At 46.6% G+C, this 19,432-nt stretch overlaps 1 protein-coding gene across 1 annotated transcript in view; it reads right to left on the bottom strand.

The window, feature by feature from the left end:
• LOC144818041 (granzyme A-like) overlaps positions 1 to 17,969 on the bottom strand; it is a 67,677-nt gene extending 49,708 nt beyond the window's left edge. The window contains exons 1-2 of the mRNA XM_078675077.1: positions 17,810 to 17,969; positions 15,449 to 15,593 (exon numbers count right to left, since the gene is read on the bottom strand). Coding sequence (XP_078531203.1) covers positions 15,449 to 15,593; positions 17,810 to 17,873 — 209 coding nt within the window. The 5' untranslated portion in view covers positions 17,874 to 17,969. The remainder of the gene's footprint in view (positions 1 to 15,448; positions 15,594 to 17,809) is intronic.
• Between the last annotated feature and the right edge of the window lie 1,463 nt (positions 17,970 to 19,432).

Here is a 19,432-nt window from a genome sequence, read left to right as displayed (position 1 = left end):
GGCCAAATAGGGACCCTCGTTTCCACGTCAGGGAAAGGAAGGACACCTTCTGAGATAGCCCCTGCTCACTCCCTTGGTAGCTTGGCACGAGCAGCCAGGCTTATCTTCAAGGTAAATGTGTAAAGTATTTGCAACCAAGCTCAGCAACCCAATGACACCACAAATGGACTCCAACCTAAACCCGGGGGTAGTAGTGCTACGCGTAGCTACACGAAGTGCACTTCGCACTATGCAAGATACGCGTGGCACTACGCGAACTGTGCAGTACCCTGTTCGCACTGTGTAAGATGCCGTTTTCAATAACTGCATAGTGCGGTCAAGCATCCGGTCCGGCACTGTGCAATCATTGAAAACGGCATCTTGCACAGTGCGAGCTGTAGTTTTCTGCCGCTCAAGTAGATTTTTACTCGAGCGGCAGCTTTCTGAACACGGACTCGTAGTTTCTCATCGCGAGCGGTCGCGAGCATACACGACCACAGGCAATGAGAAACCTGACCTCCCCGCGTTGAGAATCTCGCCCGGGAGGTTTATTTTCCACGCTCGCAATCGGCAACTTGATGTTGCCGATCTCAAACGAGGAAAAGTCTTGCCGGGATGTCATTTTGCTTGCTCTCTGTCGCCAACTTGACGTTGAGGACCGCGAGCAAGCAAAAAATGGCCGCTGCACTACACTACCCTACGCGTGTTTGCACTGTGCTTCTTGCAGTTCGTGTAGTGCGAAGTAGCGCAAACTTTGCAAACTACGCGAGCGTAGCCTAGTGCTTTGCCCAGGGTTACTCCTCACGAGTTTTATAAAAACAAGTATAAAGTTTATATAAAAAGATATACGATAAGACCACACAATATAAATCCAACATATGAGTATGTGTAATATTCCTCCTGGCTGGTGTTAGGCCAGCCAGCCCTTTTAAGTTCTAGAGGGGCATATTATCGACAGCCAGCAATAATTATCGCTGGCCGTGCTTAGCGATAATTTTATTATCGCAGCCTATCTCTGGAATGTATCGCCCTGGTAGCGCGTTATGAACAACGCATTTCTCCAGGGCGATAAAAATTCTAGAGATAGCGAGGTTATCGCCATTTTGCAGGGAACATCGCTGGTTTTCCAGCGATGTACCCTGCAAAACAGCGATAACCCTCCTGATACAACCCACAGGGTCGTATCAGCATAATCCACCCCCAATGTTGGGGAAAGGTAAGCCTGCATTTTAGCAGACGTTAGTTTTTGGAGAAAACAGCTGTTTCCCCAAAAACTAACGTCTGCTAAAATGCTGGGGCAGCCTTCTAAATATCGTGATGTGAACATCAGCGATATTTGCAAGGTTGTCCATCCGGGGTACGCCCAGTGACGCACACTTTGCCTCTCATTAGAGATGCAAAGGGAGGCGTTGGGAAAAAGGGTGCTAACATGTGATTATGCATGTTAGCACCCTCTTGTAAATAGGGTGATAGTTTTATCTCTGCTTTTTTGGCTTTTTAAGCTAAAAAAGCAGAGATAAAGCCCTTGTAAATATTCCCAAGAGATATTATTGAACACTTCTAAACATTCCACTGTAGTCCTAATACCCTGTTAAGCAGTTTGTAATGCTAGAACCAGGCTCATTGCAATGGAAAAGTAATAGAATGCGTATCGCAACAATCAGGTACTTCGTTATGCAGAAATAGGGCAATGCGTAATACACTAATCAGGAAGTACATTATGCAGGAATAATGCAATGCGTAATACGCTAATCATGTAGTTCATTATGCAGAAACAATGCAATGCGCCAAACGACAATCAGGTACTCCGTTATGCAGAAATAAATTAATGCGTAATACACTTCAGCACAGATCACGGTGCCTTAGGCGGTCTCTCCGCCACTCGTGCTGACTCGCAGTTAACCTCTGTCAACATTTGGCCCCAACACAGGTATGGTAAGTGCACTCCGGCCCTGTTACTGCCACTCCCTGGGCAAGTACGGGCCACAATACCAACCGAAGCAGAGGCTTGCACTGCCGGAATGAGAGGGAGGCCGAGAGTGTCTCCCTCTGAGCCCGCATCCTACCCCAGGTGTCGACATACGTTACCTGGGGGGTGCGACCTCACTCTCCTCTCCTCTTCCAGTGACTTAGGCCTCCAATTCAATCTTTGTGAACTGGCAACGGCGGGCTCGGACCGGCGGCTCAGTTTCTCCGGGGCTGCCGGGCGCTACTGCTACGAAGATCTCAGGCTGCCACAGGGCACATGCACACAGCATCGCTGAGACTCACTTGAGCTTCAGGTGCACGGACAACGGGCACTCCTCATGAGCGTCTCAGGCTGCACGAAGAACATGCACACAGCGTCGCTGAGAGTCACTTTAACTCTGGGAGCACGATAACAAGTCAAACCTCATGAAGGTCTCAGGCTGCACAAAGCACACGCACACAGCTTTGCTGAGACTCACTTGTATTCTGGGTGTGCACACTAACAAGGTAATCCTCATGAAGATCCCAGGCCGCACAAAGCACATGCACACAGCGTAGCTGAGACTCACTTGGTTTCCGGGTATGCATGCTAACAAGGCAATCCTCATGAAGGTCCCAGGCCGCAAAAAGCACACGCACACAGCGTCGCTGAGCCTCGCTTGGACTCCAGGTGCCCAATATCACAGGGCCCACCTTACAAGGGTCTCAGGCGGCAAAAAGCACACACACACACCGTGGCTGAGACTCTCCTGGAAACTTTTGTGCTCCTGTGTTTCCGCAACAGGGAGCCAGCTGACCTCGGGCCCTTGGGGATAAGTTACTTCAGGACACAGCACAGGAAAGTCCTTTCAAGCAGGGGGACATAGCACACAGCAAAGTCCCTTTAGCCTTTCCTTGGTTAAAACAACAAACTGTAGGCCAGCCCCAGAACACACAACAGGGGTCAGTCCTTTCCTTCAGTCTCTTCAGTTGTTTCTTCCTTGGCAAAGATTCCTCTTCACCACGAAGTAGCTCCAGTCTTGTTCAATCTTGATCAAGCCATTCTCCAAAGTTCAGGGGCTTCAGCTCTCATATTTATACTCCTCAATGGCTTTGAAGTCTTTGTGCGCAAAGGGGCACTGACCCCTGTTCAAACCAGTTCTGGGTGCCTCCCTGCCAGTGACACCTTCTTCCTTTGATTAGTGGGGGTCTGGATTCTCAGTCACTCAGAAGGAGATGGGACAATTGTTTTACGGCAGCAACCCAGGCCTCTTCACCTCTCGGGGCTACTCCTCACCCTACACTCCATATGCAGGTCAGCCTGTTGCTGTCTCACCTCCTCCCCTGGGTCAACACATTCCCCAGAACCTATTTCTTTCAAATCCAGAAAGTCAATCCACATCCAGGCAGGGACACACAGAAATGTTAGAGCACAAAACCCCAGCCACTTCTAAAAGAGTGGCTTATAAACACACAATGCAAAAATCACCTTCATAGAAAGATGTGTTATTACATGGTGATTTCAGGCATACGAAACTTCACCTCTCCATCTTAAACCTTTCGGAAGATAGGCTGGAAACATATTACACAGCCTCCCCATTCTGTCCTATGGGCAAGATGGGCCTTTCAACAGCGAAAAACGAAATGGAGATTATTTCACTGTCAGGACCTGTTACACACCTCAGTACATGTCCTACCTTTCACATGCACTGCACCCTGCCCAGGGAGTACCCTGGACCTACCATAGGGGTGTCTGATGTGCATAGAAAGGGAAGAGTAAGGTCTAGAAAGTGGGTGAACTTGTCGGAACAACATGGCAGGTTAACAAACCACGCCCAGGCACTGCAATGGCAGGCCTGAGTTCCCTAGTAACATTTGCATTACCAGCCCTGACTCACATAGTGCACTTTACTAGTAAGGCAAACATACCAATCATGGACAACCAATTACCATTATACTTTACACAGGGAGCACTTGCACTTTGACGCTAATCAGCAGTGGCAAAGTACCCAAAGCATCTAAGTTGGCAACACCATGTCAGAAAAAAGGTCTAGGGGGAAAACAAAACGTTAAGGGAACTTTAACCAAAAAGGGCCAAGTCCTAAAGTGCTATAAATATTGGGGCTGTGACCCCATGTCTGTTGGACTCACTGAACTTCTTGAACTTGGGAGAGCACACTGCGCGGACTGCAGTGTACCAGAGGGAACTGCCACTGGGGACTGACCTGTTGCCCTGCTTGGCAGCTAAAGGGACTGCTGCTCTGTGGAAAGGACCAAGTGTGCTGGCATGCCTGAGCCCAGTCCTCTGGGATTTACCAGGGCTGTGTGGCTGGCCTTAGCGGAAATTGGAGCAGTGCTGTGCTTTCTTTTCTCCCCCCCTATATGGGGGTGATCCTCACCCCAGCGAGTGGTGAGGGCTGTGTTCTGCTGTTCTGTTCAGGAGCCCTTTCTGGAGAGAGTAGACAGTGGAGGGCAGCTCCTTTCTCCTGCCACTAGGGAGAAAGAGTAGGGAGCGCTGCATTCTTGTACCCCTGAAGTGTGAGGACCCTGCCCACTAGAAGCGCCTGGTGAACGTTTTCCAAGTCATCCCCTAAGCCCGAGAAGTGGGCTCTACTTCTTTATGCAGCGAAAGCAGCCCGCAAACCGGAAGTCAGGCAGGGAAAGCCTGACTGTAGGTGGGGCTCCCTTGAGGAAGGAGCCTGATTGTGGACGTACCTCCCCCGGGAAGGAGGAAGCAGACAAGTGCGCAACAGGAGGGAGCCGCGTCTCACGGTCCGACACAGCCAGGGACTACAAGGTCCACAAGAAGCAGGCCGCCTCGACCCCTGACTTGAGTGGGGCCCACGGCCGAAATGAGATGGTCCTATCGGTGCCCTGAGGGGCGGGGTGGTGCATGTGGTACTCGCGTCAGAAGGTGGAGCACTTGGTGGCCAAGTGAGACCGGGGCTGGCGAGGCCCTGTTACGACACCGTCTCAATGGGTGGAGATGGCCCGAGAGGCTTTCCCAGGTGTCTGCCTCTACTCTGTTTTTCGAGCATGGAGGAGGGGGGTGGAGAGAGCAGGGACTGTGTTGGTTGCTACCTGACCCCTCTCTACGAGGCTCCTAGATCCACTGAATTCTCTCCTTGCGCGGGGGACCCAGTGCGGCCTCCCAGTTTTTACTGGCCGACATAAAGGAGCACTACTGTCGAGCCATGATAGGGGCTCCACCGCATTTTGGCCCTCTCTAGTACATTAATCCCTGTATTGCTGGCATTAAGACCACAGAGGCCACTCCTGGGGGAATTATCTTGGTGTTTCGGCCATTGCCCAGGCGGAGGGGCCTGAGGGAAGTCTCCAGCCAATGGTGGGAGGAAGCTGTTTTCCCTCCCTTACCAAACTGCTCCACCGGATGCCCAGATGTAATGGTGCATCCCTGGATGGCCCATATGCAGCCTATTGGTGTTCTGCATAATGCTCTCACCAAGGCTTTTATGATATGTGCAACTATGACGGCAATGCCTAATGCCCGATGTGGTTGTAATGTGTGCACCTTACAAGGGTTATACTATGGTGTATTGCTGATGATGTTTTGTATGCATAACCTATTGTGTAGTTTACGCCTAAGAGGGGCCTGATGTACTTATGGTATTCAGGATATGTGCACAGCTGCCAGTGGTTCATATAATGCACTGCTGATGATATGTTATGCCTAGAGGTGGTGTGCTCAGTGCACCCTCACCTGGTGGTTCCCACTAACTGTGAGTTGTGATGATTATGACAGTGACCCGATTGACCTAATGATTTGTGTAATCTGTAAAGTCATCAGCCGGGTCTGGTGGCTCAGTGGACTAATGCATCCACTGCAGGGGCCTGTGTTCGACCTCATCGTCACACGTTCAAATCCTGGGGGGTCTACTCAGCCTTTCACCCATCTGAGGTCGATAAAATGAGTACCCTTGAGTTGGGTAACAATAAACATCTGTTATTCAGCGCCAAGAGACCTACGGGTGGATGTGCGCTTTACAAATACATGTTATGATAAGTGCCTGGTGGCACTGTGTATATATGTGATTATGTTCTAATGTTTTTTTATGCATAATACAAAGGCTATTTTTTATATAACCTTGTGTGGAGTTTCCTTTATGGTGTGCCTAGTGTGTCGCTGCTGTGTGAGTGTGTTGCACAAACGCTTTACACATTGCATCTGGCATAAGCCTGACTGCTCCGCCAAGCTAGCAGGAGGGTGAGCAGGTGTTATCTTCAGTGTGTAACTCCTTTGCCTTGACTTGAGTGGTGGTTTCTGCCTGGCTTAAGCGCATGCCCTAACCAACCAGAAATCCCATTTCTAACATTTGTTGTCAGCTGTGAGGATAGGACATGCGTTTGAGCAGTACCACAGTGACCCATGGTTGCAAAACAAACTCTGTATTTAGACAATCACATGTTTTGGGATTTCTCCTGATTTTTTCATTTCTTCTCACAGTGTCATTTTTGAATTGTGTACTCCTGTTGCAGCTCTTAAATCTAGGTCCCCTGTGCTGCACTTGTGTTTTTAGGGCCTTACCAAAATGGAATGTGCCTTTATCATAAGGGATCTGCTCACATACACTATGGAGGAGTTAAAGGAGTTCTGTGAGGAGAGATGCATAGCAGTGAGTGGGTCAGGCACCCAACTAGACCTTCAGGAAACCCTACTCCGATGGCAAAAGAATGAATGGGCATGGGAGGACCATGAGAGGAAGGGTTCCTAGTCTGCATTCCAAGAGGGTGGTGGGTCTGAGGGTGGCCCTGAAGAATCTGTGCAGGAGGAAGAAAATGACAGGGCAGGGATGCCAGTAGGTAGTGAGAGGGAGTCCTTTGCTGGGTCTCGTGCCAGGGGTAGTGGCCCGTCCCTTTCGTGGTCCCCAGAGGAGTTGGTGGACAGGCAGAAGGAAATGGAGCACCAGCTGGAATTAGAAAAGTTCAAATTGGAGAATGCCAAGGGGCAGCACAGCTGGATGCGGGGCAAAGAGAGGCCCAGTGAGCCTTAGAGGAGAAAAAGGCCTTGTTGGCTCAGGAGTTGAGTCTCAAGGAGCTGGTCTTCGAAAAGAAAAAGTTAGAGACTGAAAGGGTCCTAGCGCAAGAGAGAATGAGGGAGGCAGAGAGGGCCTTCACCAGAGAGAAGCTAGCTCTTGAGAATATGTACCCTGAGTATAGTTTTAGTGTTCTGGATTCACCAGTGAGGGTGGGGTCCAATGGTGGCAGCAATATAGAGTCCAGTGTAGGAAGTTCCACTCCCAGATCCCAGAGCTAGGTACCTAGTTCCCAGGAAGAAGCTGTCACACCTGAGGGGTATAGGTTGGGGTTCAGGGGCAGTAGGAAACTGTCTCACCAGTCTTGGGGGTAGTTTGTGGATGAATGTTGTAGTGCACAGGAAGGTTGAGTGATGGGTAGCATGGCAATCAATTTAGAAGGGATGTTCAATATGATTGTCAGAGAGCACATGTTCCATTGTTGTTTTCCAGGGTTACACCAACACCTGCTGGAGTGTGACTTCTCTGATCCCAGGGAGCTTGCACGAGAGGCAGACCTCTGGGTGAGTGCCAGAGGGTCTGGAAAGGCATTTGGGAGTGACCCTAAGGGGAATGGCTCAGGTATTTCCCAATTGAGAGGGGTAGGATAGGTTCTTAGTCGCCCAGATAGGTCCCGGTGTAGTGGGAGAGGTGTAGGGACTCACATCCTGACTCTGCGGAGAAGGATTGGGAATGGGATTGGTCCCAAGGTGCCCGAAACCCAGTCTCAGGGCCTGGAGGGTTCCCTAAGGGAACACCAGGTGCGGAGCCTAGGCTGTACTGGTAGGCCATCCTTTGAGGGGGATCGCCTAGTGTCAGGAGAACTTGGAGCGTCTGTAAGCAGAACTTCACCAGTTCTGGTGTATGGCGGTGGAGGTGGAGGGGTGAGAGGGGGATGCTGTCACAAGTGGGAGAGCCAATGGGTCAGGTGCCGAGCCTTCTAGAAGTTACCATGGTGACACTACTTCTGTTTTGGGGGTCTATGTGCACTGTCAGATGGGCATGGTTGTGATCAGTGCCAGACAGACTATCACGCAACACATGAGATACGTGTTACCCTTGGCGGGGGGCATGCGTGTTCCCCAGGAAGTCCTGGTGTGCCAGGCAAGTGGTCAGCCACAGGGTGTAGTCCCTGGGTTGGGAGGCCAGGATCAAGAAGTTATGCCTTACCTGGAGGGAAAGACTTCTGCAAGCAGTGTCCCTACCGTTTTGTCTTCTGGTTGTACCACTCCAGATGGGAGGGTGCAGAACACTGCAAGGGGGTGCAAAGGGAGGGAGTTCTCGTCTCTGGCCTCGGTTCAACCTGAGGGTTTGGTCTCTGGGTTGGGAGACCAGTTGCAGGGTCAAGGTTCTGAACTGGTGGGAGAATTGTGTGGGAGGGCTGGCTCCAGCGTCCTGACAGTTTTGTGTTCTGAGAGTGCCTCTCCTAGGTGGAGAGTGCAGAACCCCAGTAGAAGGGGTAGGGGGAGAAGAGCCTCACCTGTGACTCCTGGTCAGCCTGATGGTGCAGAACTTAGGTTGAGGGATCAGTGGCAAGACAGGATTGCACTGATGAGAGGTAGAGTGGAGAATCGATACTATATACCTGGGGCTACTGCCCCCCACTCTGTGAGATGGCAAGGACCAGAGCCATCTGGATGGCCTAAGGCCTGGCCACAGACAGCTAAGGAGTTCCAGTGGGGTAGCTTAGTGGGTCCTGGGAGCTTAGACAGAGGGAACCACATGGGTTCAAATTGAGGTAGAACTGGAGTGTGCACCTGCAGTTGTGGGCCTGCATCCATGTTCGATCACCCCAAGCAGGGAAGCTCATCAAGGTATTATTACTAACCTGTTGTTGGTGGTTTTATGACTCTGGGAACTTTATCACTTCTATTCAGTGCATAATTGCATGTGCTCTCTATGGTAAACCTGGTAAGATTGGTCTGCACCTGTTTGGCATATTTAATTTACCTGCCAGTCCCTTGTACAGTAATATCTCAGATACCCAGGTCCCATAAATTAAATGCTACTGGTGGGCTTGCAGCACTGCTTGCGCCCCCCACCAAAATAGCCTTTCAAAACTGTCTCAGGCCTCTGCCACTGCAGGGCCTGCACGAGCAGTTAACTGCAGCTGTGATGTGGCACATAAAGTGGTTGCCACGTCTGTGACTCCCCTTTTACTACATATCAGTCACTCCTAAGGTAGACCCTAGCTATCCCTATGGGCAGGGTACGGTGTAGGTAAAAGGTAGGACATGTGCCTTAACTGTATGGCGTGTCCTGGTAGTGACAAATAGCCTACTTTGTTTCTCACTGCTGTGAGGCTGCCCTCTCATAGGAATACATTGGAGATTCCCTGATATGTGCTTCAGTGGTAATTCCTGACATGAGAGGAGTATCGTGATCAAGTGTGGTATGTTTGGAATAGTGGTTATAAATGCTGCATACTGGAGTTCACAGATTTATTATTACTATTTTAGAAATTCCACTTTTAGAAGTAGACATTTGTGTGTACTATGTGTCTTTGTGCCTGCCTGTTGTGTATTGACTGTCTGGCCTTGGAGTGACATGGGCTGGGGAGGTGCGATGGCTCCAGAGAGTCTGGGTGAGTCAGTGCCAGGCTGAATAGGCCTCATCTGCTTTCCGAGTATTGGGAGAGGTAGCACCTGAACCTGAATAGGACTGTGCCTGCCTTCCACAATGAGGGCTCCGCTCATCTGTCGTGTGCCTGCGACCAGGGCCTATACTTACAATAGAAGTGGATGTGAACTTGAACTGGTTTGGACTAGGCTGAGCCCTGTGCCAGGGGGGAAGAACAAAGGTACTAGGTGGTATATATATTGGGGCTGTGACGCCATTTCTGTTGGACTCACAGAACTTCTGGAACTTGGGAGAGCACACTGCATTGACTGCAGTGTGCCAGAAGGAACCGCTACTTGGGACTGACCTACTGCCCTGCTTGGCATCTGAAGGGACTGCTTCTCTGTGGAAAGGACCGGAGTGCTGGCCTGCCAGAGCCCGGTCCTCTGGGATTTACCAGGGCTGTGTGGCTGGCCTTGGAGGAAATTGGAGAGCGCTGTGCTTTCTTTTCTCCCCCTGTATGGGGGTGACCCTCAGCCAAGCGCATAACGAGTGCTGTGTTCTGCACCTCAGGAGCGCTTTCTGGAGAGAGTAGCCAGTGGAGTGGAGCCCCTTTCTCCTGCCACTAGGGAGAAAGAGTGGGGAGCACTGCATTCTTGTACCCCTGAAGGTTTGGGATCCTGCCCACTAGAAGCGCGTGGTGTGTGCTTTGCAAGTCGTCCCCTAAGCTTGAGAAGTGGGCTTGTCTTCTTTACCTGATGACGTTGTGTATGCATAACCTATTGTGTAGTTTACGCCTAAGTGGAGCCTGATGTACTTATAGTATTCAGGATATGTGCACAGCTGTGAGTGGTTCCTATGGTGCACTGCTGATGATATGTTATGCCTAGAGGTGGTGTGCTTAGTTCACCCTCACCAGTAGTTACTTTTTGCTTTCACTAACTGTGAGTTGGCCTAAAGATTTGTGTAATCTGTAAAGTCATGATAAGTGCCTGATGGAACGGTGTATATATGTGATTATGTTATAATGTGTTTTTATGCATCGTACCACGGCCATTTTTTATATAACCTTGTGTGGAGATTCCTTTGTGGTATGCCTAGTGTGTCGCTGCTGTATGAGTGTGTTGCGCAACCACTTTACACTTTGCCTCTGGGATAAGCCTGACTGCTCTGCCAAGCTACCAAGGGGGTGAGCAGGGGTTATCTTCAGTGTGTAACTCCCTTGCCCTGACTAGAGTGGTGGTTTCTGCCTGGCTTAGTCGCATTCCCCAGCCAACCCAAAATCCCATTTCTAACAGTGATTCAATATATGATATTTTTGTATGGGGTTTAATTATATGTCAGGTAATGAAAGCAATTTTTGCTGTTTTACCATCGATCCATAGGCGACCGGCTCAGTTAAGCACAATGCGGCAGGGCAGGGCATGCATGGGGGATGGCGACAGACGACGGAATAGGTATAATTAAAGAAATAAATAATACCTATTCTGTCATCCATTGGCTTCCCCCCTGCCACGCACTGACCCGTTCCACTGCCCTACCACCACACTGCGCTTACCGGAGCCGGCCGCTTCTGAATCTATCCCACTCCAAAAGAATAGCTGTAAACAGAAAAAACTTGCTCCATTTTTCTTGAACTGTGCACCATGTTAAAGGCAAAGTCACGCTGTTCAGCAAGTTACCTTGCTTTGCTGCGTGAAAGGGAAAGGGCAGGAATGCAGTGTATTTAACTATTCAGTGTACTTTCTTTAGCTAAAGGCTGCAAAACAGTACATGAGGTAAACCACTGTGTCAATCAAGCTGTATTAAACATACTCACCTTTCCCTCACAGCCTTTCTCTCACAGCCATTTAACATTGTTTTTCGGCCACCCACCGTCAACATAAAGGTAATCACTTTACACTAAATCCTGGAGACTCAGTCTATCTATCTTGGTATTTCACTGCATTTCACTTCATTATCATTATTTCCAACAGTTGACATCGGTCTTGGTTATGAATTCTCGGCAAATAGTTAAGGTACTTTTTCTCTGCAGGATTTGATTTCTATGGGCTACGGCATACTTTCTCTCATCATACCACTCATTCTACATGTCTATAAATACTCGTGTTTAGAGTCACGTTATACACTCTGCACACTATCACCATATTCCTTTACTGATTCAAGTACCTCATGTGGAAAGCAGACTTTATCGTTTTGTGTTTGCACTATTTCTTCACACTCTGTTACACTTTTGGTCACACTTTTTTCTGGTCTTTAACAGGTTCTAGTATTACTCTGTGAGCCACATCTGGAGTCCTGTTTGCTTGTTTGTATGAGCACAATAATATGTGAGCATTTTGATTATAGTTTTGAGTATTATATGCTTTAATATTCATTATAACTATTGATGTTGTAGATTTCCCTGATGAAGGGCAGATTTTCACCCTAAATGCATTGGGAAATGAAAATATTACTGTTATCTGATTTACTATGCTGAGAAAAGCATCATCACTTCCTTTTTGAAGAAACTCTCCTACGGATTGAATAAAAGTAGATATTGATCATTTCTTTGGGCTGTAATGCTTCAGTGATGTACTGAGTACATTTGTTGAGGGAACTGATTCTTTGAGTACTTGTTTAAAAAATGCTATAAATTACTAAAAGCATTCCGATTCCTTAAAAGTACACTTTGCATAAAGTGACACCTCAGTAGTGCACCTTGAGTTCTAGGACATGCCTCCGGGCTGACCTCACTTACTTGTAGAAAGTTAGCATTTCCTGCTCAGCCATTTTGTGCCTGTGTCCTCTTCATGGATCACATGACTGTCTGTAGCTGACAGATGGGCTTTGTGTATTCCTCCTAGAAAATCACATATAGTAGAGAGCTTATGTATGCCTGGATGGACTATCACTGGCAGGATGGGAGGGCAGAGCTGGGCACATCCCTACCTAAACTTCAGTAAGCTGTGTCCTGCCTCCACACAAACAGCTGCATACCCCCTGTAGGCAGTCTGGAGCTACAGCAGAGAAGGCAGGATGCCTGGGGACTTCAAAGGGAAACCTATAGAAGCTTCTCCCACTCAAAAGGCAGAATTGGGCATAAATATTGGACCTCAGACACCAACTCTTCAGTAAACTTCTGGATCTGCGAATACTCTGCCAGGAAAAAGGACTAATGTACTGCTGAAATGACTGCCACTCTGCTGGATTGCTGCGGCTCTGAAGTACTGCTGCCCGTCTGTGCAGACCTGCTGCCCTCTTGCCTGTGTTAGACCAGGTATTTTTTTCACTGTGTTAATATTTGAAGTGTTGTACAAATACTTTCACATTGCCTGACTGCTCTATACCAAGTCACCCGAGGGTTGATCACATTTTAATTTAGGGTTTGTTTGTGACTTAACCCTGACAAGGAATGTGGTTGCTGCTTGAGTAGGGTGGCATTAATGAAGTAGACAGAGGGAAGGCATAAAAGGTATTTCAACTTCACTAATAAAGGCTTTCAGATTGTAAAACCTAAAAGCCTTTCAAAAAAGGAAGTTTGTTGATGCAAATGAAAAATTGCAAAAACATTAAAAATTAAGATCTTAAAAAGGCAGCGGTCCGATATTATGTATGCGGAAATTATTTTTTAAATGTTTCTAGGTAAACATTAAATTATTGTTATGCGATACTCAGAAATGACATTCCCAGTGCCCATCCTCAGACCTAATTGCAGCTAGTCTCTTGACTGGGGTGAGTATAGCTATCTGACCACAGACATCTCACCCAAAGGGGCGGCAGGATGACTGATCCAATCATGGCAGAATTGGTTGTGAATTTTACCACATAGGGCTGGTAGGCATTCTCCACACTAGGGTTAAAGGCAACACTCTGACCACTATAGCTAGAATCATTTCCTTCAACCACTAGTCAAGAGTTTGACTCCCATCTCCTACAGAGTTGAGCATGCCAGTGGAGAGCACAATTTTCCAGAAAGTAATGTCACCCTCTTATGTCTAGCACTCTTCAGGAGCCATATTTACAGATTTTGAGATAAAGTGAGATGCAAAGATAACATTTCTTTTTTTATTTCTTGTCTTTGTTCATGCTCCATACCATGAATGAGATCAATTTGTATGTGGAAACTTAATAAATCTCTTTCTGGCAACCTGCCCTGCCTTAAAATGAAGACATTTCGGAGCCCAGGGCTAAGGACATTTCTCAGTCCCTGGCCTCGTGACAAAGCAAAATGTCATAGCTGCCTGTGTGATTCTTAGTTTGCCCTTAGAGTCTAGAAGTTATTTGCTAAGTTTGTGGTTTTTACGTGTTAATTTGTGTTCATGTCATTTCTGAGTTATTCTTTTGGATCCGTTGTCACTAATAATGTTTCCACTTAACCACAGAGGGGGAAAGAACACTTGGAAAATATTTTTTCCTTTGACACATTAACAGCAAAATATTCATCCTTTCAATGGTATAATGTAAGTAAGACCGTGTCCTGTTGCTCTCAAAAGTGACCAATTCTGAAAAAGTTAGAAATATGTGTGCCTGTGCTTTAGCAGGCAATTCTGCCTTTATGGATATTTACAGAATCATTGGTATGCTTAGAAATCTATGCACATTGTGGATTTCCTTTTGTGCTCCTCCACCACCCATGCTCCACAGGATAATCCGCATGTGTAAGTGAAGAGGATTTGTGTATCTTCAAAACCCTTTTTTCCACGAGGGAAATATTCTTCCCTGTGGATAAATTCATCCCCATGAAATTCGTAGGTGATCTCTTCCCTTTGCCATACTGGACACGCATGTGGTAATGCCTGGTATTGGAGTAACCCTAGGAATGTTACACAGTGGGAAAAGCCTGCAACATGTTTGTCAATATCCACGGTTTTACCTGTTCTACTAATCCCAAACACACTCTCTCCCACCCCAACCCTTAACGACCTTCTGAGTAGCTCTGATGTTTATACGTATTTGCCCTTTAAATACAGATCCTGTGACTTAAGTAAATGGGTTATTAATGTGAGCCTTAGTACTTGCTTTTATAAACCAGGCCCAGATTATGTGTGCCTGTCCTTGGGTGGCCTCACTGGGATTAGAGCACGTTTAAGGCTTCACTGACCCCCACCTGACAGCACTATCAGAACAGTTCCGATCCTGGGGACTGATCTGATACTGAGTTTTACTCCCAGTCCACCTGAGCAGAGTAAGGAGATCACCGTTTTATGTTAGAATTAGGCCTGGGCAGAACTTGCAGAGTTTTATTCTATGGAGTTCCACAGAGTTACAGAAAAGCTCTGCAAGATTTAGCGGAATTCCACAAATGGGCATAAATAGACATATCGTACTGCTCATGATGTTATTTAGCGCCGGGTGATTGTTCCGTGCTGACGAATTTTTGCGAGCTGCACCATGTGGCGCGCCATAGCGCACAGCGTCTCGAGTTGATTTTTCTGCTGCTCAAGTAGATTTTCTGCTCAAGCTGTAGCTTTCAGGCTATGAATGGTCGAAACTGCCCGTGATTGCCCAAGTTGGAGAAATCTACCGAGTGTCCTCCTAGCGACTGAAAATCATGCTAGGGGATGCCAAATCTCGCTCGTCGACCTACTGTTTTTGAGTCGCTTGTGAGAAAAAACTCCACCATGCGGTGGTTGGCAGAATTTGGACGGAACTCTGTTATATGTGTAATGCAGAGTGGCGAAAATTCCACCAATTCCTCTGGCGGAGCAAAATGTATCTCCCATCTCTATACTCGCTGCCTTGTATGTGTATGACCCTTGCATGTGAATGTGATGGTTCAACTGGGGTGCTAGGCATAAGCTGTACCATGTAAAAGTACTATAAGCCAGGACAGAAACCCATTTATCCCCCACTTCCACCTTTGAAGGCAAACTTCAAAGTACAATTATTGCTTTCATGTCTATCAACTGTGCCGAAACATATTGTCATTTTTTTATTAAATTACTTACATATTGCAGTGCGCAGCTGTTAAGACCCATTCATCTTTGATCAAAGTTCCTCCACAAATAAGGAAATTGTTGTCCTTTATCAGAGCCATGTAGGGTCTGGAATGTGGAACCACTTCTTTCCCACCAATGATTTCCATGCATTGATCTGCGAAAACACAACCCAGTAACACATGGTTAAACTTCAGCAGCAATCTTCACAAACATGCTCTACCAAGCCCTATATTTTACAAGGTGCTGCAATTAAATTGTTAACTCGTGGAAAAAAGGCATGTATGAAGAGCCTGGGGTGGACTGTGGGAACAATGCCTCGGCTAGGGCCATCAAGGGCTTCCCAAATGCAGCCCTCAGCTCAGTTTGGTCATTTTCTGATATTTGTACTTAACCCCAGTGTTTCCATGCTGTTGCCAACAACCAGCATAACAAGAAAACCAATGTGCAATGAGATCACTTGATTAGTATATACTATTGTATACAGCAAATAAACAGGTCGTCGTCTATATTTTGCAGGTCTGGCTCTAAGATTCTGTATCTGAGGGACCACGAAGAAGCCTGGGTGAGCCATGAGGAGGCGTAAGGGAGAGTAAATGCTCCGGGGATCAACCGTTTTAGAAATCAAGAAATTTGGTCCAACTTTGGTATGTCTAAAAATTAACATTATGTACCTTTAGTAGAGTTAGTTCTGATGAATACATATTTTGTGTGGTCAGGTTTATGTTGCTAAACATTTTTACACGGTAACTATACTGGTATAATACACAACCATGACTGCCTGACATAAAAAACAGGTTTAGATTATAACCTGAAATATTCTGCCAGCAGTGGTTTCAAAACCAAACTTCGTAAGAATGATGTAACACTCATGAATAATTGACTCCCCATAACTTTGTCTTTCAGAACTTATAATTATTCCTGGTAATAATGGATGCAAACGATCAATGATCCTAGAAAGTAGTGCTACACTACAACATGTACAGTATTATGCAGTACTACTTTCAAATCCAATTTCCCTATTAAAAAAAAAACCAGTAATAACAGAGATCTAATAACGGGTAACAGGCTATGAGGTGCTGGTGACATTCACAAACCACTCAGGCTCATGGTTGATCATCTTGCCACCAGAACATCCTCACCCCTCATTGGTATTTTTTTTGAATAACCTCATACAATCTTCATTTCTTTACACGTGCAATTTGCTGCACATTGCTCAGGTATTTCAGAGGCACAATTTTCTAAAAGTTGTTAACATCACCTTTCATAATATTCGCCTGCTCATGTGTTGCAGGATTGGTTTGGCGTTACATAAAGAAGTTGGTACAAAGCCCACTTAATTAACTCTCGGGAATACATTGAACTTGCTTTTAAGATTAACCCACAGACAATTGTAGATGTTGTCTAACTAATCTACACTTTAACCAACAAAGTAGAGTATTACCTGCACATGACAATTGCTGCGAAGAAAACAATGTATTTCAATGAATGTACATCGACAGAGCTAAATGCACGTTTGTAGTATTTAAGAGCATACGATTACATTTACAGGCGTTAACTGATCATGTAAACATTGAATAGAGTACAAGAAAATGCAATAGGGATTGAATACTCCCTCTGCTAAAGAAAATATGTAAAGATTCATATTCAGACTGTAACTCACTGGACCGTTCACTGTGTAAAACATAACTCACTGTCAATTATGTTATACAAAGTTTGCAGCTGGTGTTGAGGATAAAATGGTTGCAAATCGCAAAACTTATAAATATAGCACTAAGTAATAAAATAGAAGTAGAGGTGTTTTCGAAGAAAGCACATACCAGATCCCTATGTATAATTGTACCAAATTCAGAATGTTCATCAGTACACAACGAAACATGATTTTAAGGTATTTATATAGTTCTGAGAAATGAAACTTCTGCTTTTTTGATGGAAACAATTACAATTAAAGGCACACCACCTATACAAACAAGCACGTCTTTTCCTGTACACAGAGTAAACACCTTGATTTACTCCGTGCAGAGTGATAGCACTGCATGCATCAGCGTGTCACACGTGAAAACATAATCTGCGCGAGACTTAAATGAAAACTTTATAGTCGGTCAGTGCTGTATGTTCTAGCAGAGGTGTAGAGTGTGTCTGAGAGGTGTGCGAGCTTGCGTTTGTGTAGTTCCAATAGTACGTATAGGTACAGACGTGGTAGTGAGAGTGGGTCTGCAGTGCAGGGTTGTCTGTGAGTTTGTATGCACGCGTCTGCGAGTGTGCATGAGAACGCATGTGTAGGTGTCCATTGTGAGTGTGCATGGGTACGTATGCACGCGTGTGTGACAGTCTGCGTTCGTGCGTGCTTGTGTGTTTTCGAGAAATACTCACCTCCAGGAATGAGCAGAAATACAAGGGCTGCAGAAGCAGCAGCGAGGCTGACTGAAAGACGCATCCTTCCGGAGTCGGACCTCTCTTCTTCGCTGCCTCGGGCGGCAGGTGGCCTCACATATATTGGTGAGGGGAGGATGTGGTGCGGGTTCTGGTCAAGTCGCGTTGGGGGCTAAGCATCACGAACTGTTCAGTGCTCAGTTTCGTTCTTAGCCTCGCGCCCTGTGGCTTTTTCTCGCTCTGATGTGGGCCTGAAGGACGTGAATCATAGAAGGTACCACGGAAATATTGCAGCGTCACACGAGCTGGAGGTAACGTGAGGGCGGTGGATGCAGATTCCTGGCAATGAAGGACCTAAGTGTCAGTGTGAAGCCCGGGAAGACGTGGTGAGACTTCCGGATGAATACGTTAAACTTGATCTTTGCACTTCTTTATCTCTCCTCTTTGGCTTGATAGTCGTGGATGTCAAATGAAAGAAAAATTTGCACCATTCGATAATTGTATTTTTCATATTAAAGTCACGAAACAGTTCAAACGATTCGTGTAAGTCTTCTCTTTATTTAGTCAAAATTCATGTATGAGAGGCATGTACAGCAGAATACATTTAAATTGAATCAAGGGTGGACTTAAATTGTCTACTCACGCCATTGTTTACCTATGGTACTATTGAACAGAGGGTCTGTTATCTAAGACGCGATTATTACAAAGCGCTAAGACAACGCAGAGCTCTGACAGCTCTGACAGTGAGTTGAAGCATCGCCATTATTTACTTCATTATGATTCTCGCCCTGAAGAAGTCCAGTGTTCTGGACGAAACATGTTGGCTGTTTTCTGCTGTACATGCCTCTCATATATGAATTTTCACAGAATAAAGGGAAGACTTGCACGCATCTTTGAAAATCGTATTGTGCTGTTAAGTGATTTTGATATCAGAAATACAATTATCTGGGAGAGCGCGCGACGCGGCAGCCAAGATGGCCGCTCCTCCGTGAGCTCCGCAACCTCGGCGGCGCTCCGAGATCGAAGGGACCGTTTCTAGTCGGCTTTTCCCTCTTTCCACGGCAGATTTGGACGTCGGAAGTTCTCCTGCGTCCGAAGATATGCTTGTGGCTCCTGGTGCTCCTCCATTCATGGCGCACTGAGGTAAAAACAGACTTTTTTGTGAACGGCCGCCATTTTGTTTTTTTTCCCCCTACATTTTCTACAGTTCTGCTGGCATTTTTACATGAACCAACTTAGTTTTCTTGGCGTTTTTCTTCAGAAGGGACTGCTCTAGCTGCTGGCTACACTGTTGTGGGACTGCTGCCTTTGAAGTGCTCCTTTTCGCAGATTTACATGTGGGAGTTAATTTCTTGGATAATGGCCGCCATTTTGTTTTCTCGTGGCGAAGGGGGAATTAATCTGCTTTCTTTTCATTTTTATTGACATGGTCCAATGCCCTTGCCTCATGTCATTGGCCTGTATGCTGTCTAAGGCTTTTTCACAATTATCTATGGTACCCCTCCTCCAGAGATTTGCAATATAACATTCAAACCTGCTACCTCAGTTGCTTTGTATGAGCTCCTGCTTGCTCTACGCATTTACTGCCTTTCTTGATACGTTTTTTGACCTTTTGTGGTGGCC

Source organism: Lissotriton helveticus, chromosome 2_1, assembly GCF_964261635.1.
Source record: "Lissotriton helveticus chromosome 2_1, aLisHel1.1, whole genome shotgun sequence".
NCBI lineage: Eukaryota > Metazoa > Chordata > Amphibia > Caudata > Salamandridae > Lissotriton > Lissotriton helveticus.
This window is presented reverse-complemented; position numbering and strand designations above follow the sequence as displayed.